Source organism: Artibeus jamaicensis, unplaced genomic scaffold, assembly GCF_021234435.1.
Source record: "Artibeus jamaicensis isolate MK-2021 breed Jamaican fruit bat unplaced genomic scaffold, CSHL_Jam_final contig_384, whole genome shotgun sequence".
Lineage (NCBI taxonomy): Eukaryota > Metazoa > Chordata > Mammalia > Chiroptera > Phyllostomidae > Artibeus > Artibeus jamaicensis.
The window spans coordinates 15419260-15438525 of NW_026521810.1; the positions used below are offsets into that span (position 1 = coordinate 15419260).

Here is a 19266-nt window from a genome sequence, read left to right on the forward strand (position 1 = left end):
GTTATGTAATTATATCACAGTTTGTTCATTCTGTCATTGATGAACATTTGCATTATTTCCAGGTTTGAGCCATTATAAATAAGGCTACAGTGAATGTACAGGTCTTTTTGTGGACACATTTTCATTTCTCTTGGGTAAGATACCTAGGAATGCAATTGCTAAGTAATAAAGTTGAAGTATGTTAAACTTTTTAATAAATTGCACAGTAATTCTGCAAAGTGGCAGTTCATTTTTACCTTCCCACTGTCAGTGTTTGAGCATTATGGTTGTTCCACATCTTCACAATTATTTGGTATTGTCAGTCTTTGATGTTAGCCATTTTCCTGGGAGTGCAGTGGTGTCTCACTATGGTTTTGATTTCCCTGATGATAATGATGTAGAACATCTTTTCTTGTAGTTGTTGGCTATTTACGTCCTTTGTGAATTACCCATTCAAGTTGTTTACATTTTTTTTATTGGATTGGATTTTTGTTGTTGATTATTGGGGGCTCTATAAAAATTCTGGATATAAGTTCTTTGTTGAATATATGCGAGTATTTTTATTGTTAGTTTTTCTGTGTCCTGTCCTATAATTACTTTGCCCTCTTGGATATCACAGACTTATTGGGAAAATTGTATTGCTATTTATTTAGTTCTCAAGGTAATAACTAAATTAAGATTTCAGAGCCCATTATTCTTGTTCTACTCTTCACACCTCTCACTAAGCTATACTGTTTCTGCCCAGTGGTTATAGTAATTTATCTATAGGCCATAACTATTAATAATACTAAATGTAGTATGTAAGTGAGTGTTGGCTGTGTAGTTTACAGGACTAGGTTGAAAGTCATTTTCTTTATTATGAATGGCTCTTAGAGCTGGCAGTGCTGATGCCAGTAGGGGACTCTCCAAGGGAATTCCATTAACCATCTGAGTTCTGGTGGGAGCCTGACCCATTGAGTGCTCCCGTCATACTTGAGTCTTTTCGTGCTCTTTGGTCTGCCTTGAGTGGTTTGGCTATAGGACTGAGGTGACCATGGAAGGAGTGCCCTGTGCCGAGCTGCCTGTGTGATCACTACCTTGCTTTCTTACATGACCATAACCCTAAAAAACAAAAAACAGAAGTTAAGGGGAATAAACCCTTTAGACCTTGGTTCTCTGAATGGCTATAACACATTGATGAGACAGTCCTCTGGGACACTGCTTTTAATTCCTTTGAAGAAGGACTTTAAAACAAATTCCCCTAAAATAAAGTATGTGATACTACAAGATTTTTGAGAAGGTGTGGAGAGAAAATGTGATTATATGCACTGACAATATCTGTTTTGATACCAGTGCTAATGTTTTCTGAAGCCTTGTCGTCTTATCACCTTAAGCTAAGAGTTTAGGGAGAGGAAGGAATTTTTGGTCTCATAGGTATTTCTTGGGACATACAAGTACCCAATGTACTATGACAGCAGTGCAATATTATGGTGACTTTCTAGTTTGTGGTAATGAGTAAGTAAAAGTGTATGTGTGATGTGGACTCCGACCACCAGGGTCCATGGGTTGTGGCTACCATGAACAAATTCACGTGCACTGCAGAAGTCCTGTGGAGAAAAGGGACGGCAGGGCACTCTGAGTGACAGGGCGCCCTGACCCTTGCCTGGACAGGCTTTTATTGCTTCTCTGGGAGCATTACCTCCAGGAAGGTCCTCATTTATTATGCACAGGTTTGCTTTAGGAGATTACTTTTTACAGATAACAAAGAAAAGAATGTTGTAAATGCAAGGGAAAAAGTGGTTGAACTGGTTACACTCCATCCTTGGGAGGTTTAGCATAGATTTTAGGAAATTACTTTAAAGATATGCAGTGAACATTTGCTACCTCAATTCAGGGTGAAGGAGTTTTAGCAAAAAGCAAATCTCAAAGCAGTGTAGGTACAATGCAGGCCTGGTTCCCCATGGGAAGGGCGATCTGTGGGCGTGGCTCCAGTGTGCCGCCTCGCACCTGTTGGTTTTCGGGACCAGGGCTGAGCCACATTAACCACTGCCAAGCAGACCCGTTCCGTATATGCCAGCTAATTGAATATCATTGAAGTGATTGGATTCCAACTTGATAGTTCACTATACCTTTTTTTTTCTGATATGATAGACATTATTTTTACTGACAAACACATGACACACTTGACCCTTCCATCCTTTTTAAAAATTTTATTTTAATTAAACTTCTTATATTTAGAAACTTATAAATTCACATATAGTTGTAAGAAATAATACATGTAGATTTCAGTGAACCCTTTCTGAAGCTTCCTGCAATGGTAACATCTTACAAAAGCTGTAATAGCAGGTCACAACCTGGATATTGACATTGATACAGTCAAGATAAAGGATGTTTTCATCACCGCAGGGATCCCTCATGTTGCCTTTGTGTAGCTGCACCAACCCCTTCCTGCTCTGACCTCTTTCTTGATTTTTGGCAACTAAAATATATTTGCCATTTATGTAATTTTGACATTTCAGGAATCATACACTATGTACTTTTTTTGGGGATTGGCTGCTTACACTCAATATAATTCTCTGGAGACTCATCCAGGTTATTGAATATATCAGGAGTTCATTCCTTTTTATTGCTGAGAAGTATTCCATTGTATAATTTACCATAATTTGTTTAACCATTTGCCTTTTGAAAAATATGTGGGTTTCTAGCTTTATAAATCAAGCTTCTATAAACATATAAACATTTGTATACTGGTTTTTGTAATAAGTTTTCATTTATTTGGGATGCTCAGGAATGCAATTACTGGTTTGTATGATAGTATGATAGTTACATGTTTGTTTTTAAGAAACAAAAAACAATTTGTGGTGTTGCTATTTTTTATATTAGCCATCTGATAAGTTCAGTGATATCTGATTGTGGTTTTGATTTACCCTTCATGTGTTTATTGTGTCATGTGGGTTTTTTTTGTGGTCCATGTTCTAATTGAATTATTTGCTTTTTTACTGGTAAGTTTTGAGAGTTCTTTGTTCTAGATACTGATACATTTTGGACATGTGGTTTGCAAATACTTTCTCCGACTCTGTCGCTTATATTTTTATCATTCCATCATCTTTCAGAAGGCATACATTTTTAATTTTGTTGAAATCTAATAATTTTTCTCTTTTGTGAAGTGTGCTTTTTAAAAAATATTTTATTTCTTTGTTTCTAGAGAGAGGGGAAGGGATGGAGAAAGAGGAGAGAAACAGCAGTATGTGGTTGCCTCTTGCTTGCTCCACACTGGGGACCTGGCCTGCAACCCAGATATGTGCCCTGACTGGGAGTCGAACCAGTGACCCTTTGGTTCAAAGGCCAGCACTCAGTCCGCTGGGCCACACCAGCCAGGGCTGAAGTGTGCTTTTGTTGTCAAGTCTAAGAATGCTTTGCCTAGCAAGATCCTTGTCTTTTTCCTAAAAGTTTTATAGTTTCACATTTAAATTCATGATTTATTTAATTTCTCTGTGAGTTGTGAGACTTAAAGTTTCTCTTTAATGCCTATAGGTGTCCAATTGCTCCAGCATCATTTGTTGAAAAAAATTATTTCTGCCATTGAATTGCTTTTGCATTTATGTCAAGAATTAGTTGACATATTTGTGTCAGTCTATTTCCGTGTTCTCTCTTCTGTTCGGTGACTCATGTGCCCATCTGACACCGGTACCACCAGTCTTGGTTACTGTAGGTATAATAATGTCTTGAAATTGGAGGGACTGATTCTTTGCACTCTATTTTTTTTCAAATTATTTTAGCTGTTCTAGTTTCTTCACTTTTCCATGTCATTTTTAGAACGATCTTGTCTATATCTATAAAAGCTCTTGTTGGGATTTTGATAGAAATTGTGTTAAATGTACGTGACAGTTTGGGGAGAATAGACATCTTTACTGTTCTATCTTCGAATCTATGGACACAGTATTTTTTCTCCATTTATTTAGATTGCCTTTGATTTCTTTCATCAACATCATGTACTTTTTAGAATATAAGTACTGTACCTGTTTTGTTAGAGTCACACCTTAATATTTCTTTTCTTTTAAAAGCAATTGTACATTTCATTGTATTTTAATTTTGGTGTCTATATATTCATTGCTAATCTGTAGAAACGCAATTGGTTTTTGTTGCTGAATTCCATAGGAGTTTCTTGGTAGATTCCTTTGCATTTTCTATGTAGACAATCTTGTCATCTGCAAATAGGGACTGTTTTATTTCTTCCTCTTAGAAGATTCAAGAGTAAAGTCTATTTTATTTATGTACAGTTTTGATTACTGTGTTCTTCCTTCCTGGTCTTCATTCTTGGCTTCCGTTTTTATCATTTCCTTTCTGTTTAGAGAACTTGCATTAGCAATTCTTTTATGATAAATCTGTTGGCCACATATTCTCTACTTTTCCCTCATCTGAGAATATATTTATTTCCCCTTCATTCCCTAAAGGACAGTTTCACTGGGTGTAGGATTCAGTTTTTTTTTTTTTCTTCTTTTAGTACTTAAATCTTGTCTCACTTCTTGCTTGAGTGGTTTCTGATAAGAAACTGATGTCTTATCATCAGTTTTGATGAATTGCTTTTTCTGTGTAGGTAAGGTGTTGCTGCTCTCAAGGTTTTTGTTTGTTTGGTTTTGGTTTCCTGAAGCTTTTTTATGAAGAGTTAGGTGTGAATTTAATTGGGTTTATCCTGATTGGGGTTTGCTCACCTTCTTGAATATATAGTAAGTCTCATTCCAGACTTTGGATTTTTAAAGACATTTCTTTAAGTACTTTTTCAGTCCTATGTTCTTTTTTCCTTTACTTCCAGGACTCTTATAATATTAGATCTTTTGTTATAGTTTCATATGTCCCTGAGACTCTGTTCATATTCTCCCCCAGTCTATTTTTTTCTGCCATTCAGATTGGGTAATTTACATTGTTCTGTTTCTCATTTCACTGATTCTTTCTTCTTTTCTCTCTGGTTTGCTGTGGAGATCATCCACAGATTTTAGCTTTGGTTATTGTATCTTTCAGTTCTAAAATTTCTATTTGGCTTCTTTTTATAGGGTTTTTTCCTCAGACTTCGTATTTCTATGATAAAGCTTTTCTCTCATTTGTTTCAAGCATGTTCATAATACTTAAAATATTTTTATCATTGCTTCTTTAAAATCTTCGTCAGATAATTCTCACATCTCCTTCATCTTGGTCTTAGCGTCTATCGATTGTCTCTCAGTTTGATATCTTCTTGGTTCTTGATGTGCCGAATGATTTTCTGTTGAATCCCGGAGAGTTTGGGTATTACGTCATGAGACTCTGGGTCTCTTTTAAACCTTTTGTTTTAGCTGACTTTATTGACAGTACTTCAGCAGGGAGTGTAGGTGGAGGTACAAGTCCAAGTTCCTTAATTGCCTCTTGATACTGGAGTGGATGGGCTCCTCCTTACCAAGGGTGGTAGGTCTCGGCACTAGGCCTCCACTGACACTTCGGTGGGCGTGGCCTTGTTGTTGCTGGGCGGAGGTGCAGCCCTGGCTTTCCACTAGGCCTCCTCTGACATCACTCCGCCACGGAGATGGAGGAGTCCCTCCTTTCTCCAGGTGAGGATGGACATACGGACTCCTCACATGGTTTCCACTGGAGTTGTGGCGGTGGAGCAGGGCTTATTACCAGCTTCCACAGATGAAGTCCTGGCTGCCTGCGGGGCCCTTCACCTCCTTGGCAGGCATGAGGGATGCTCCATCACAGCCTGTTAGTAAGGAAGTGTAGCAGTCCCTTTTGGCCTTTGCTCCTCTCAGTGGGGGGTGGAGGCACATTTTTTCACATCTTCAGTTGACATGGAGTGGTTATTGTCTAAAAGTTTTTCTGTTTTACTAGGCTGACCTTTTGGTTCCTCAGCTAGAGAGAGCAGGCTTTTGGGGGAGGCTGTTTCAAAAACATATATTTCTGGGATGCTGGCTTTTTTTAGCTTCATGTTTGGGATACAGGAGACAAGAAAACCCTGGGAACTCACTACTGTATCATTTCATGAGTCTCAAGGTACCTACCCACTCTGTCTCCTCTCCATATTTCAGAGATTTCTTACATTTGTTTAATATACAGGATGGGGCAGAAGTAGGTTTACAGTCGTTTGTATGGAAAAATGCAATAATTAATGAACGATACAAGGATAAACTCTGTTTCGTGTAGTCACACCCATAACCCTACTTCTGGCCCAGGCTGTGTATTCCCTGAGCTCTTTAGTTTCACTTAGCAGGAAGAACAGAGGAAAGTTCCTCCACTTTTCAGAAGCAGGATTATCCTTATGAAAGAGTGTTAGTCTCTTTTACTATATACACTTTAAGAATGGCAAAGTAATCTACCCTAAAACCACCATTTTCATCATCTTCAGTGTATGTGTGGTTTGCATTTATATAATTTACATAGCATTTTTATGAAAGCCCCTTAAAAGAATGATAACATCCTGGTGCTGCTTTTCACCAGTTGTTACAATGATCCCTTAAAAGAGTAGAATAAAATAGTTGTTCTTCCCAGTAATCTAAGGCAGTGAATTTTAACCTCTCCTAAACCAATTACTGAAATTATGTGGCACATCGAAAATATGTATTTTTGCCAATCTGACCAAAAATTAGGTATAATTTTGATTCATTCACACTAGATTGCTATCGGCATATTGGCTATTGTCATTTTTTTATTTAACAATCTAAGGGAAAAGAAGTCAGTGCCCCTTCCTAAATAGTCAAATATTGCATGTTTTAAACATTCTTGCAGTGTGCCTTCTGCTGCACAGCGGTTGAAAATCGCTGATCTAGGATGTTGAGTGGACAACTAGAACGTCATTGTGTTGCAGGAATCTGCTAGGAGTAGAGTGGAAAGGAGGCTAGGTAATTGCATACAAGTACGTGTAACTAAGAAGTTACTGGCGACTTTGTTTACAAGCTAAAGGCACCAGTTGATAGGTCCGTAGGCGTTACCTCCCTAACCTCATTCATGGAAGGTTCCACAGAGGAGGGACTGTGGTGCGCAGAGAGGACCTAGGTGGGCAGAAAGCTCTGAGAATGGGGAGAGGTGGTGGTGGTGGTTCTCATTTATTATGAGTAGCATCCAGTTAGTGAATAGTCTTAATGAAGGGGTTTGAGTTTTGACCCATTCATTCAGTAAATATTTCCTGTGCTTGAACTGTGCTTGACGCAGAGAACACAGGGGTGGGAAAATAGTGGATGACAAATCACGGAATGGATATTTTATTTTATTTTATTTTCTGTCTTGTTAAATTTATTGAGACTTGTTTTGGGGTGGAAAGTTCTGGAAATATCTATTAAGATCATCTGTTTTTTTTTTTTAAGATTTATTTGTTTTTAGAGAGGGGAAGGGAGGAGGAAAGGAAGAGAGGGAGAGAACCACTGACATCAGTGGGCGGGAGAAACGTTGATGGGCTGCCCGGCAACACAGGTGCCCTGACTGAAAATCAAACCAAGGACCTTTGATACGCAGGCTGGGGCTCAAGCCACAGACAGAGCCACACCAGCCAGGGCTGGAATGGATTTTATATGCGCTTGTATTTAATTTAGTTGACTGATCCCCTGAAGGTCATATTTTAGCAAGAAAGCCAGCCAACCACAGAATCTTGAGCATCATGGGTGACCTCTTACTGAACCAGGTAGAAGAACAGGAACGACTTCAAAGAGCAAATGTGAATAATTGAGGAATAAATCAGTTTCATTCAAGTAAGGGAAAATGGGAAACAAATCTGGAGAGGAAAGTTGGGGTGATGTTGGCTGGGGAGTTGGTACAGAGTTCCACAGAAAGTGAGCAGCCATCAGGGAGTGACCTAGCTCTTGCTGTGTGCTGGAACCGATAGAGAAAAGCAACACGACAGTGGTCTGTAAGGCACCATTGAGCACTGAGGAAGATGTATGCTCACACCTTTCAGTTTGACTGATTGGTGATGAGGATCTGAAGTTACACGCACTGAGATTTACTGTGAGAAGATGGGTGTTTATGCACAGCCCATGAGTATACATCACCAGTAACATAAAACCAGAAGAAGGTAAGTGTGCTATAGCAAAATTAAGGTAGCTTACGGTTATGGTTTTTGTCTCAGTCTGACAAGCATTCTATTGCACTTGCCCTGATTAGGGTATCATTATTGTTAGAAAAGAATTTTCTAAGTTCTTAAAAAGTACACCAAGGCAGGAGTTGAATGAAAGCAAATCATGGACACACTGGAATTATTCACCACCTCAGAGTTCATGTACTGATTTATAAAGTTTGTTGTTTTATTTTTTTTAAGTATTGTTATAGAACACCTTTGCTGTTGTGGCTCAAGGGATTGAATGCCTGCCTGCCTGTGAACTGAAAGGGCACCTGTTCGATTCCTGGTCAGGGCACATACCTGGGTTGCAGACCAGGTCCCCACTTGGGGGCGTGTGAAAGGGAGCTGATTGATGTTTCTCTCACACATCACTGGTTTCCCCCTTCTCTTTCTCCCTCCCTTCCTATATCTCTAAAAATAAATAAAGTCTCTTAAAAATGTATTGTTACGTAATATGTTTTAACAACTGAAGTTATTCATTTATACATTCTAACCTATTAAAAAACTAGGGATCCACTCACTATATGTAGATTGTGGCATGAAATAAATTACCTTTCCAGTAGCTCAGCCGAGCGTACTGAACTACAAGAGAAGATGTCTGGCTGCTACCTCCCCGCCCCACCCCTACGCAAACATGGCTTGTCCAGCTGTGAAATTATGTCCTTTCCCGTAGGGCCATTCATTGTGTAGAGGAAATTAGGTGGTAGACTTGAACCCAGAGGGCTGGTAACCTTATTTCTTAGTTTTCTTTAAAGCCTATATATACTGTTTAAAAATTATTAGAAAAACAGTTGTGGGAAAGATAGATAGCTTCATTAAATGTGACTCATAATGGTTTTACAGGCTGAAGGTTTTGATGGTTTCATAGTTTGGGTTTGTGTAAATCTAATCTGTATGTTCTGCCTCCCTAAGCAGGATTGTACCTGCCAAGTTCATGTGGATATTATTATTCCTTTCCTATAGATTCTTAGCAGAGGTGATTTAGGTCTTTCTTACACTGCTTTTATAGGTCATAAAATAACCCTAACTAATAATGTACTTTCTTTTATATGTAACTTTTAAAAGCTCCCTGCTTTAATTTACCATATTTTGCTGTGTATACTGTACACTTTTTTTGCCCAAATTTTTGAGGGAGAAATAAGGATGTGCATTATACACGGGTATGATGATTACATATGGTAGGCACAACAGTGGGTGTAGTCCATGTATAACGTGCACGAAAACGTGGGTGTACATTATACACAGGACGGGAGCATGTTATATATGGCAAAATATAGGTGAGCCTTTTTTTCTTGTTTCATCATTTGATGATATTGTTGATTTGGATGAGAAATCATGGAATGGATTTTATGTGTATTCATATTTGTTTATCTTGTGATAGTCTTATCATATGAACATAATCTAATCTTTCTGAATTCTGTTCCTTTAAGGTATTGTGTCCAGGTCTGGCACCCTTACTTATGAAGCGGTTCACCAAACAACACAAGTTGGATTGGGGCAGTCTCTGTGCATTGGTGAGGACGTTTTGCTGAAGTAATCTTATTGGAATGCAGTATATTCATTGAATGAGTATAGTAGTAGTTGTTTTAATTATTTGCAGAAGGTTTTGATACCATTTTATTAAAAAGATGTTAGGATCTTGAATTTAATTTGAGTAAGTATGAAGCTCTCCTGTATTTTTCAAGGTTTGTATTCCAAGATTCTGTGTTGAAGAATAAACACCCTTAGACACGAGGCTTCAGGGTGTCTCGGTGCCTGAAAACGTCACTCGTTTTGCTTGTTGTGAATAAGCATCCTTCATATTAGTACTTCTGTTTCTGTGATTATCATTTGCTGTCATTACGAGCTGTATAATTCAGCGCTTCACAGTTACCGAATTCTTTGCCATTCGTTATCTGAAGCTTAAGTTAACCCTCCGAGGTGTCTGTGAGCTGAAAAGTCAGTGCGAAAATCCAGGTCAGGGAAGGTTGAGCTCCCGGAATTACTGTTTTTTTGCTGTATCATACTGCCTCCTGCTTTTAAGAGTAAAGTGGCTTTCACCTTTTAAAATAATTTTGGTATTTGTTGCCAAAAGTTAGGCAAATGTCTCATTTGTGAACATAAATATTTCTTCAGATGTTTAGAATATCTTTTAAAAAGACTTCAAATATAGCTTGTTATAACAAAAGCTTGTAAAATATGGCATAGACTCTTTTTATTAAGGCTCAAATCCATAAAGTCAGACTTTTCTGTGTGTAAAGCACGGTCTTAGACTGTAGGGAACTTTGTGTGATGGAGCATAAGAAAGATTTTGAAAGGAGTTGCCAATTTCATCTTCTCCAGCTTCTGTTTTTAATTTGTAAATGGAGACTAATACTGCCTGGGTCACAGAGGGGCTGGGAGAATTCGGAGGTGGCAGGTCGAACACAGGCTAAGACATAGCACTGACACATGGTTGTCCCTCAGCACAAGCCGCTTTCCTTCCCGAGCTTCATTCTTCAGAGGTGTATTAAATAGGGAATCAGTCCTGCCTCCGGTAAGTTTATAACTTTAATAAAAAGTGGCATCCAGTCTGCTGGTTACATTTACTTTAATTCTATCCAAGTGCTTGTTCTTAAATGTCACGTACTTGGAGCGGAGCCCCTGTGTGCAGTCTCCGCCATCACCTGCGAGATCTAAGGGGAGGAGGGGCCGGGACAGCCTCCACCCTGCCCCCTCACTGGGACTTCTGTCTTCAGACCTGTGAGCTGTTCCTCTGAAATGCGCCTCATCTGGTAGTTACTTTGTGCAAAGAAAGTTGTTAAATATTTAATCAGAGAAGACATTCTTGCTTGCAACACAAAGATACATTTTCTTAAAATGCTCATTTTTTTTACAGATATTATTATTTATTTTTAGAGAGAGGGGAAGAGAGGGAAAAAGAAAGGGAGAAAAACATCTGTGTGTGGTTGCCTCTCATGTGCCCTCTACTGGGGACCTGGCCCACAACCCAGGCATGTGCCCTGGCTGGGAATCAAATCAGTGATGCTTTGCTTCACAGTCTGGTCTGTACTCATTCAACTGAGCCACAATGGCCAGGGCTTAAAATGCTAATTTTTAAACATCTAGGAATAATTTTGTGGGAGGGTTGATAAAGGAGCTAAAGAGGTTTTGATAAAGGAGCTAAAACAGAAAGGTTTTTCTTTGTGAGTATGAGAATCCAGCCATCATTTAGGATTCATGTAATATTACAAATAAATAATTACCATTTTGTGTGATTTAAAAAGTTTAGTGCAAGAGTAATGATGCATTTAAAAGTATTGGTGAGAACAGTAGGCAAAATAAGAAACCAGTTGAAACAACTTTCTTGGCCTAATTTCATGCTGTTGATATTTGACTTTTTCAGGCATTGGAGGTGATCCTTTCAATGGGACAGATTTTATTGACTGCCTAGAGGTCTTTCTGAATGATCCAGCCACAGAAGGCATCATCTTGATTGGTGAAATTGGAGGTAATGCAGAAGAAAATGCTGCAGAATTTTTGAAGCAACATAATTCAGTAAGTTTGATTTTGGGAAAATACTCCTCTTTACCCTTGAACAATACCACTGGCTTGTTTTGGAAGTTATTTTTATTTTCTTAATGATTACTTTTTCAAGAAGATGTGAAAGACAGAATCAAACCTTTCCTTTTAAAAATCATTTTACTTATAACTTTATTTATTGCAGTAAGAGTACTTAACATGAAAAAATCAAACCTTTCTGAGCTGGCCACTTAATAAACGCCTTCTTGGTTGAGTCTGCTTCTCCACAGTGCCTGTCCCCTGCTCCAAACCCTCCTCCCCGGGCACCACTTCCCACCTCTGTGGCGGGGAGGTGGCCTTCTGCTGACCGAGCTTGACAAGTCACGGGCCTAGAAGCCCTCACTTGACCTGTGATGCACTTTTTCTTTCTCTCGATCTTAGGGAATATGTGTTCTATCTCTTTTTAAAGGCGGGCCTGTCAAAGATCCTACCTTTTACACCCTTTTCCAGGATCTCACCTCCCTCTGGCTTTAGTTTTTCTTTGCAGGGTAGTACTTCCCTTCAGAGGTCAAGTGGAAAAGCTTTATTATCTGTGCCCCGTCAAGGCTTTCCTTGTTGCCTCTTCCTCAGAATTGAATGTAAAAAGTCATGTGGAATTGTACCATAATTTTCTTTAGCCTAAGGGTTAAGATTAAGCTCTATTTCTGGGGTAAAGAAGAGAGGGCGCAGTGGTGACCAAAGCAGCTTGGTGCCGGCCTGCCCCCACTTCAGTGAATGTGTGTTCTGCAAAGGCCTGGGGTGGGGAAAATAGCAAGCGGTTGCCAGGATTTCCCCGACACTGATGAGTGAGGAAGCACCTTCCGGAGGACAGGCAGGCGGGAGGAGGTCATTTTCTGTGTTTGTGAAAGAAATGAGGAGTGAATGGATTAAATGCTGCAGAAAAATAATGAATACTGGAGAGTTAAAAGACCCAATAGTATCACCTATGGGGTAGTATGTACAAAACAATGCGTATTTATTTGTGATTTAGGAATATTCAAGGACTATTTTGAATATACTTGATTCTCTCCTGTGGTGATTTTTAATTCTGATTTCTGTATAAGATGTAACTCAACTTTCCCCTCACTTTCTGGATCTGTTTCCTTACTTTTTATTCACTACCTGATCCTGAGCACTCTGGTGTCTGTCTGCTACTTAGAATCTGTGACCTTGGGCATGTTACTTAACTTCACGGTGCCTAGTTTTCTTTTTGGCAAAATAGGGTTACAATGGTGCCTGCCCCTAGTGTTGTTGTAAGGACTGTGGAGTTTAAATGTCTTAGCAGCATATACGAGTCACACCAGGCACGTAGCAAGCGCCCTTGTTGAGCTGCTTGCTGCTGCTGCTGCTGCTTCTGCTTCTTCTTCTGCTGCTGCTGCTGCTGAATTTTACTCTCCTGACGTTTTGGCAGAGGTCACTAGTGGTCTCAATTCATTCTTCATCCTCTCCATCCTCTTGGTTTTCCTCCGGGTTCTTCTCTTCTTTCTGTTCCTTGGGTTACTTTCTGTGCTTGTTCCTTAAGTGTGAATGGTTATTGCACACCAACAACGTCATCCTTCATGTAGTTTTCAGGGCAGAAACCTCAGAACCATTTTATATTTCTCCCTCCTCTCTGGTTTCCACTCAGTTACTGACATCTGTCTCTGAGGTCTCAGTAGTATGTTGAGATTCAGAGCATCATCTATAGTTAGTCCTTCCGATCTGGTTCAGTCCCTTATCTTATCTGACCTGGGCCACATTGATAACTTATTCCTGATATCTCTCCTTTTTTCCCTCCCACCACCCAGAGATAATTTGGGTGACTGTCATGCTTATGGTCCCCCAAATTATCTGCCCTTCTGAAACACAGACGTTGGAGCCTCCTCCCTCCTTGCTTTAAACCATCACAGTTTCTCGTTACGTGTGGGATAAAAGTCAGACCAAGCGTGGTATCCAGTCCCTCACACACCCACTGCTCTAACCTCTTTTGGGAACCCTGTCCTGTCTGACACGCCAGTTGTTGTTATTCACACTTGTCTTGGCTCACACCCTCAGCGAGGCGTGCATGATATCTGACGGTCACTCTGGACTGTACGGGCAGCAGGGACTGGTGCCCTTGGCGCCCAGCTCAGCCCTTGGTGCGGAAGTCACCAATAAGTGTAAGCAAAAGAATAAATAGATTGTTAGAAGAGTGGAATAAGATGTTAGTGGAGTCTCTTGAATTCAGAAAAGTGTAAAGTTTGAAATTTAAGTAGAAATTGACTTCTTTTTAGAAAAACACATTTAGGTTAATATGACATTACACTTTGTAAAAGTTAATTTTAAGACATATTGAGGCCCAGCTCCGAATCCCTTGAATAGCTTAGAATTTAATGCGGAAAAACTAAACTTACACATTTTGTTTCATTCCGCAGGGGTTTCCCTATATTCCTGGTTGGTTCTTACGGGTGAATTTTTATTGGGAACCTGCTAGGTGCAAGACTGTAGGTGGGCAGTTGGCATATACAGACTCAGCACAGAACCTGGCACAGCGGGACCCTCAGTGATGTTTGCTGCTGCTACAACTACTATTTTTGTCATCATTACAATGATGATAATTACTTGTAGAAGTAGTATTGCTTAACCTCTGTATTGACCCTTTGTCCTCTTATGAGTGAGGAAACTGGCCCAGGGAGGCTAATGACTTGCCTGTGGCTGGTGTACAGCAGTGACCTGGTGGCGGAATCCGTACCCGGGTCAGCCTGACGTCTCCGTCACAGCACGAGGGAGGGCTCGGGCGTCGGAGTTCAGGGAGTCAGGACAAGAGTCGGCAGTCCCTGCGTCTGCTCACACTGTCCTGATGGCTTCCTAACCGGTCGTTCTGGTTTTGGGCTTTCACTCTTGTCGTCATTTCTGTATCCTATTTTCAGACTACGTTTCCCTCAGAAGTCTTTTAATTGTATTTTTCTCTGCTTAAAAATCTCAAGTGACTCTTCTTTAACAGGATGGAGTGTAAACTCGTTCGGTATTTTAGACTCATCATGATCTCGTTCCTTTCCTAGTGCACTGTTCCCACTGTTTGAGTGTAAGTACATAGAGAGTAAGTGGAACTAGCGCCTCTCATGTATGACATGCTCATAGCCTCTGCAGAGCCCACCAGTGATGGGTAAATGTTTTGTGGCTTTTTTAATTTTTAAGTGAGGACATAGTCTGTGTGTTCAGGGAATTCATAGCTAGGAGGGGGCCACATGGGAAATAAGTTCCAGCTAGTGTACCAAGTGAAAGGCACAGAAGTGTGTGAAAGGCACAGGGCCACTGGACAGAAGATGGTCGGTTGTAAGGACAGTTGTGGAGAGTGTGGGAGGAAGAGTCAGAAAGGCTTCTGGAGGAAGAAGAGTCTCGAGAGGTCTTAAATATTAAGTAGAAATTTGCCAGGAATCCAAGGAGGATGGGAAGGCCCTCAGCAGAGGAGCAGGGGCGGAGCAGTGGAGTTACTGGGAGGCGGAGAGCCTGGCCAGGCTGCCGTGAACAGGGACCGTGGGAGCACACAGAACCTGCTGTGCTGGCCCCTCAGCGTGACTCAGGGCAGTGGAGGCAGCCCGCGCCAGTCATCATTCACGGCCGTGTGCTCCGGTTAATAAAAAAAAGAAAAGACAAAAAGTCAGTTTTACTTAAGAATGCCCAAATGAGGCAGTAAAAATCATTAGTGTAATTAAACCTGAACCCTTGAGTCAGTTTGTGACGGAATGGGAAGTAAAGTGCTTCCCCAGCTGAGCTGAACTAGCTGCGTGTTTCGTGGGACACCAGTGTTACCCAGAGGAACAGCTGGCAGACAGACTGGTGACCGACACTTAGGTATTCAGCAGACGTTTTCTCAAAAATGAACAAAGCAACATGCCATGTCAAGGAAAACAGCTCATCCTTGTTGCCAGTGATACAGTGTGAGCTGCCAAGTGAGTATCACTATTTTGGAAAACTTATGTCTGCCACCATGAACTTGAAGTTTCTCGCCACTAAAGACTTTTCTAATAATGAGATCAGTGGTGATACTGCTGAGTGTGATTTGTTGATCCTGAATGATGAAATGTGTCAGCATTGGGGAAATCTACACAACTCAGCGACCTGTATTTTCCGTCTGGACAAAGCACGTTACAAAATCATCATAGGCTATAGATCCCTTCAAAGTGCAAGACAGACCAATAGAGTTTGAGGTAACAAAGGACAAAAAGTTCATTGCTGTGGTTTCAGATTCCAACATTGCACCTAACCTTTACGAAATTACCGCTTGAAGAAGTTCATGTAGTATCAAAGAGTATCCACAGTTATCTGACAGACTATTAAAATACTTCTCTCTTTTCCAACCACCTATGTGTGTGAGGCTGGATTTTCCTCTTGCACTTGAGACATGTTGTAATAGATTGAGTGTAAAAGCAGATATTAAAATTTGTTTGCATTTTATTAGAAGTTCGAGAGTTGCAAATGTATAAAATAATGCCACCCTTCTCAGTGTTTTTTTAAAAATAGTTTTAGAGGTATTTTTAAATGATTAATAAGTATTTATAAAAGTTTTTAGTTGTGATTTCCAGTACAATAAATACTAGATGTAGTCCACATAGGTGGAAGTTCTTTGGGATCCTCAGTGATTTTATAGGTATAAGGGGCCCCAAGACCCAGCGACTTGAGAACTGCTGGTCCAGGGGAGGTGTTAGTGTCCGAAGGGAGGCACTTGGATGCTGCCGTCGCTCACTCACGTCCTGCCCTCCGCCCGCCTCTCTGTTTCACCCAGTCCCTTGTCGTCTCTGGACCCCCGTTACGAGCCCGGCTTTTTCATTCACTGTGGAATCTAACCATGTTTTTGTGTTGCTGTGAGGCATCTCTTAACTGATCGGTGTGTGTACATACATCGTTTATAGTATTTCTTCAACTACACTCTGAGCCTAGAGCACAGGAATTCTTGTATGTTCTGTGTGGTGGTTTTTATTTTTACCTCAGAATGTAATGCAGTGATGTTTATGCATGTAGAGGTGGCACATTAGAATGCATTTTTGTTGAATAAAATTCGTCCCGATTTTCCTTCTTAGACATCGTAGGGTTTCAGAGGGGAAAGGGCCTTGGCCGTCAGCCTGGCTCAGCGATTTCATTTCACAGGGAGGAAGCAGAGGCCCGTGAGGTGCCTCGCCCGCCTTCCTGCAGCTCCAGTCCAACTGGAGGGGAGCGTGGTGACTCCCATTTCTTCCCGAAGTACCTTCCTGCCTCACCTTCTTTTAATTTAGCAAAAAAACCTGTAATGAACTAAACCTTAAAATCAGGTTGAAATAAAACAACCTGTATGTTTTAACTTATTATTATCACAAAATCATATAACATATATTTTCACATTTGCTTTTTTGTGTGTATTTGTACAACAGTTTGTTCCAGTGGAGTGAAGTATAATATCTAAACAGACAAAAAAGTTGCTTACGATTGTTTTCCTGAGTCTGGATGACAAGTTGAGTCATCACAAAGGGGGGAGAACAGTGGTTCATGCACAGCTTGACCGCTGTGTTGGTTTTCTTAGCGAGGATGAGTGAGGGACCCTGTCCAAGCCGTTTACTGACAGTCGTGAAATTGGTGTTCAGTTTTGATCAACTCCTTCATTCGAGTGTGTAAAATACCACTTTTCAGGGTCCCAAGGCCAAGCCTGTGGTGTCCTTCATTGCTGGTCTGACGGCTCCTCCCGGGAGGAGAATGGGCCATGCAGGGGCAATCATTGCTGGAGGAAAAGGGGGCGCTAAAGAGAAGATCGCGGCCCTTCAGAACGCAGGAGTGGTGGTCAGCATGTCTCCCGCGCAGCTGGGAACCACCATCTACAAGGTGAGCTGTCAACACTGCTCTGATTTCTGGGCCTTGTAACTGGGGCCACTGAGGCCATTTCTTCTGGGTCTGATTGGTCCCTTCCTTCTGGTGTGCAGCTTAACAGTTCCTAGCGACTCTGGTTATGTCCTACTGTCCTAGTTGGGCATGACCAGGAATAAGGTTCTGATTTTAAAACTTTTTTTTCAATAATTGTAATCTGCTCCTCTTTATAAGTGGCAAGATGTAAGAAATACAAGAGAGCATTTCAGAGTCCATAAATACTATGAATTCCATTTTAGGAGTGGTGCAGAAAATTTCCTCATGGGTGTCCCCCCCGCCCCACGCCATGGAGGGCCTTTGGGATACAGCTACTCTGATCCCAGGTACTGTTTCTGGGTAAAGAGGAGGCAGTATGGAGGGAGATTTATAGAAGAGGGTGGGTGTTCCAGCCTTCGTTCCTGGCCCTGGATGGGTTGGGATGCCATGATTGTTACAGGTGGATAATGGACTGCTTAAGCATTTGCTATTCTTTTCCCTTTTTAATAGGACATTGTGGTTTAAAATATTCTAAGATTTGGTACTTCAGTAATCTCTTTGTAATGATTTTCATCCTATTTCTTTGAATGATCACTTAAGACTTTCTCTCTATTTTTATGATGATTATAGCCTTCACAAAAAAAGCAAACAAACACCAAGACTTTTTAAAGTACCCTGAAAAGAGGCCTAAATTGTATTCCCAGGAGGAATGGCACAATCTTTGCCCCTGTTTTCGGGATTCTAAAATGAACTCTGTGTTTTATTAAATCTTTGTATGATCCTGTCTTTTGGACTATGACATTGTGCCATAGTGTTTGAAAGAAATCTGGTTTGTTAGAGAACGTGTGAAGGCAGATTTTATTTAATCTGAGGTAAAGAAGGAAAAAAGCCATGCTTAAAGATTCACACTGGAGGCCTGCATTACCATTTTCTTCCAGTAAGTGGCAGCAGACATCTACATACACATTTGTTGTGTTCTAATTGCTACAACCTAGAGAAATGTGAGTTTAAGTACTGTTTCCTTTATAGATATTTCTGAGGTTCTTGACACTTTGTTCAAATTTAAATAGTGTCTTTAGTTCCTTTCCCTGAGAAACTAAGCAAACCTGTTTCCATTGCTTATTAAAAAGACCGTTGTGATTCATGTACTGCACTAAAGGTTTGAATAAGCACAATCAGGTTTGTCAGCTCCTACTAATAACACTGCAGTGGAAAAATAAATATAATTCTCAGCCTTTTGGTTCCCATTTTTAGGAAATGTAAAATTGAAGCTCAGTGAAATGCAGGCTGACACAGACTGATTCAAAAGCTTTGTGTTCAAGGACCCTCATCCTGGTACATTTTACTGCTGTAATTGCGCATGGATGTAATTTGGATCTTTTATCTTCTCCCCAACCTCTGTTTTTGAAGGAGTTTGAAAAGAAGAAGATGCTGTGAAAGAAAGTGTGAAGCCCTCCCTAAGCCTGTGGAATGAACCGCTGTGGAGAGGCGGCCCGGCCGCGGTGCGTGCCTGCTAGCACGGCCGTCGCCTGTGTGCCCATCCAGGCAGGTTTAGAAAGTTCTGTGCTGGGGTGTTTCCATCTCACTGGGTGGCAGAGATGGCCAATAAATCTACCATTTACTTGAACGTGGTGTGGGGGACTTCTTACTGTTCCAGTGTGGGCGAAAGTGGAGAGGAGGAGAAATGAAGGCGTACGTGTGCATGAGTGTGCCTGTGTGTGGTGTGCACGTGTGTGCGTGTTACTGGTCTCTGTGGAGGACCTTCTAACTAAGTCTTGGAAGAATGAGACTAAAAATTGTAGTGTGGCATTTGTGTAAATTATCTTAGAAAAAGAATGGCTTCCGGTCTCTTTTGAGCTGTAGTTTTCTCATGTATACATAATAGT

The 19266-nt window shown here is 40.7% G+C and overlaps 1 protein-coding gene across 1 annotated transcript in view; it reads left to right on the forward strand.

Annotated features, from left to right (window-relative positions):
• SUCLG1 (succinate-CoA ligase GDP/ADP-forming subunit alpha) overlaps nt 1-19007 on the forward strand; it is a 34950-nt gene extending 15943 nt beyond the window's left edge. The window contains exons 6-9 of the mRNA XM_037159698.2: nt 9463-9546; nt 11397-11548; nt 17174-17362; nt 18791-19007. Of these exons, the coding sequence (XP_037015593.1) occupies nt 9463-9546; nt 11397-11548; nt 17174-17362; nt 18791-18817 (452 nt within the window). The 3' untranslated portion in view covers nt 18818-19007. The remainder of the gene's footprint in view (nt 1-9462; nt 9547-11396; nt 11549-17173; nt 17363-18790) is intronic.
• Nucleotides 19008-19266: the final 259 nt, after the last annotated feature.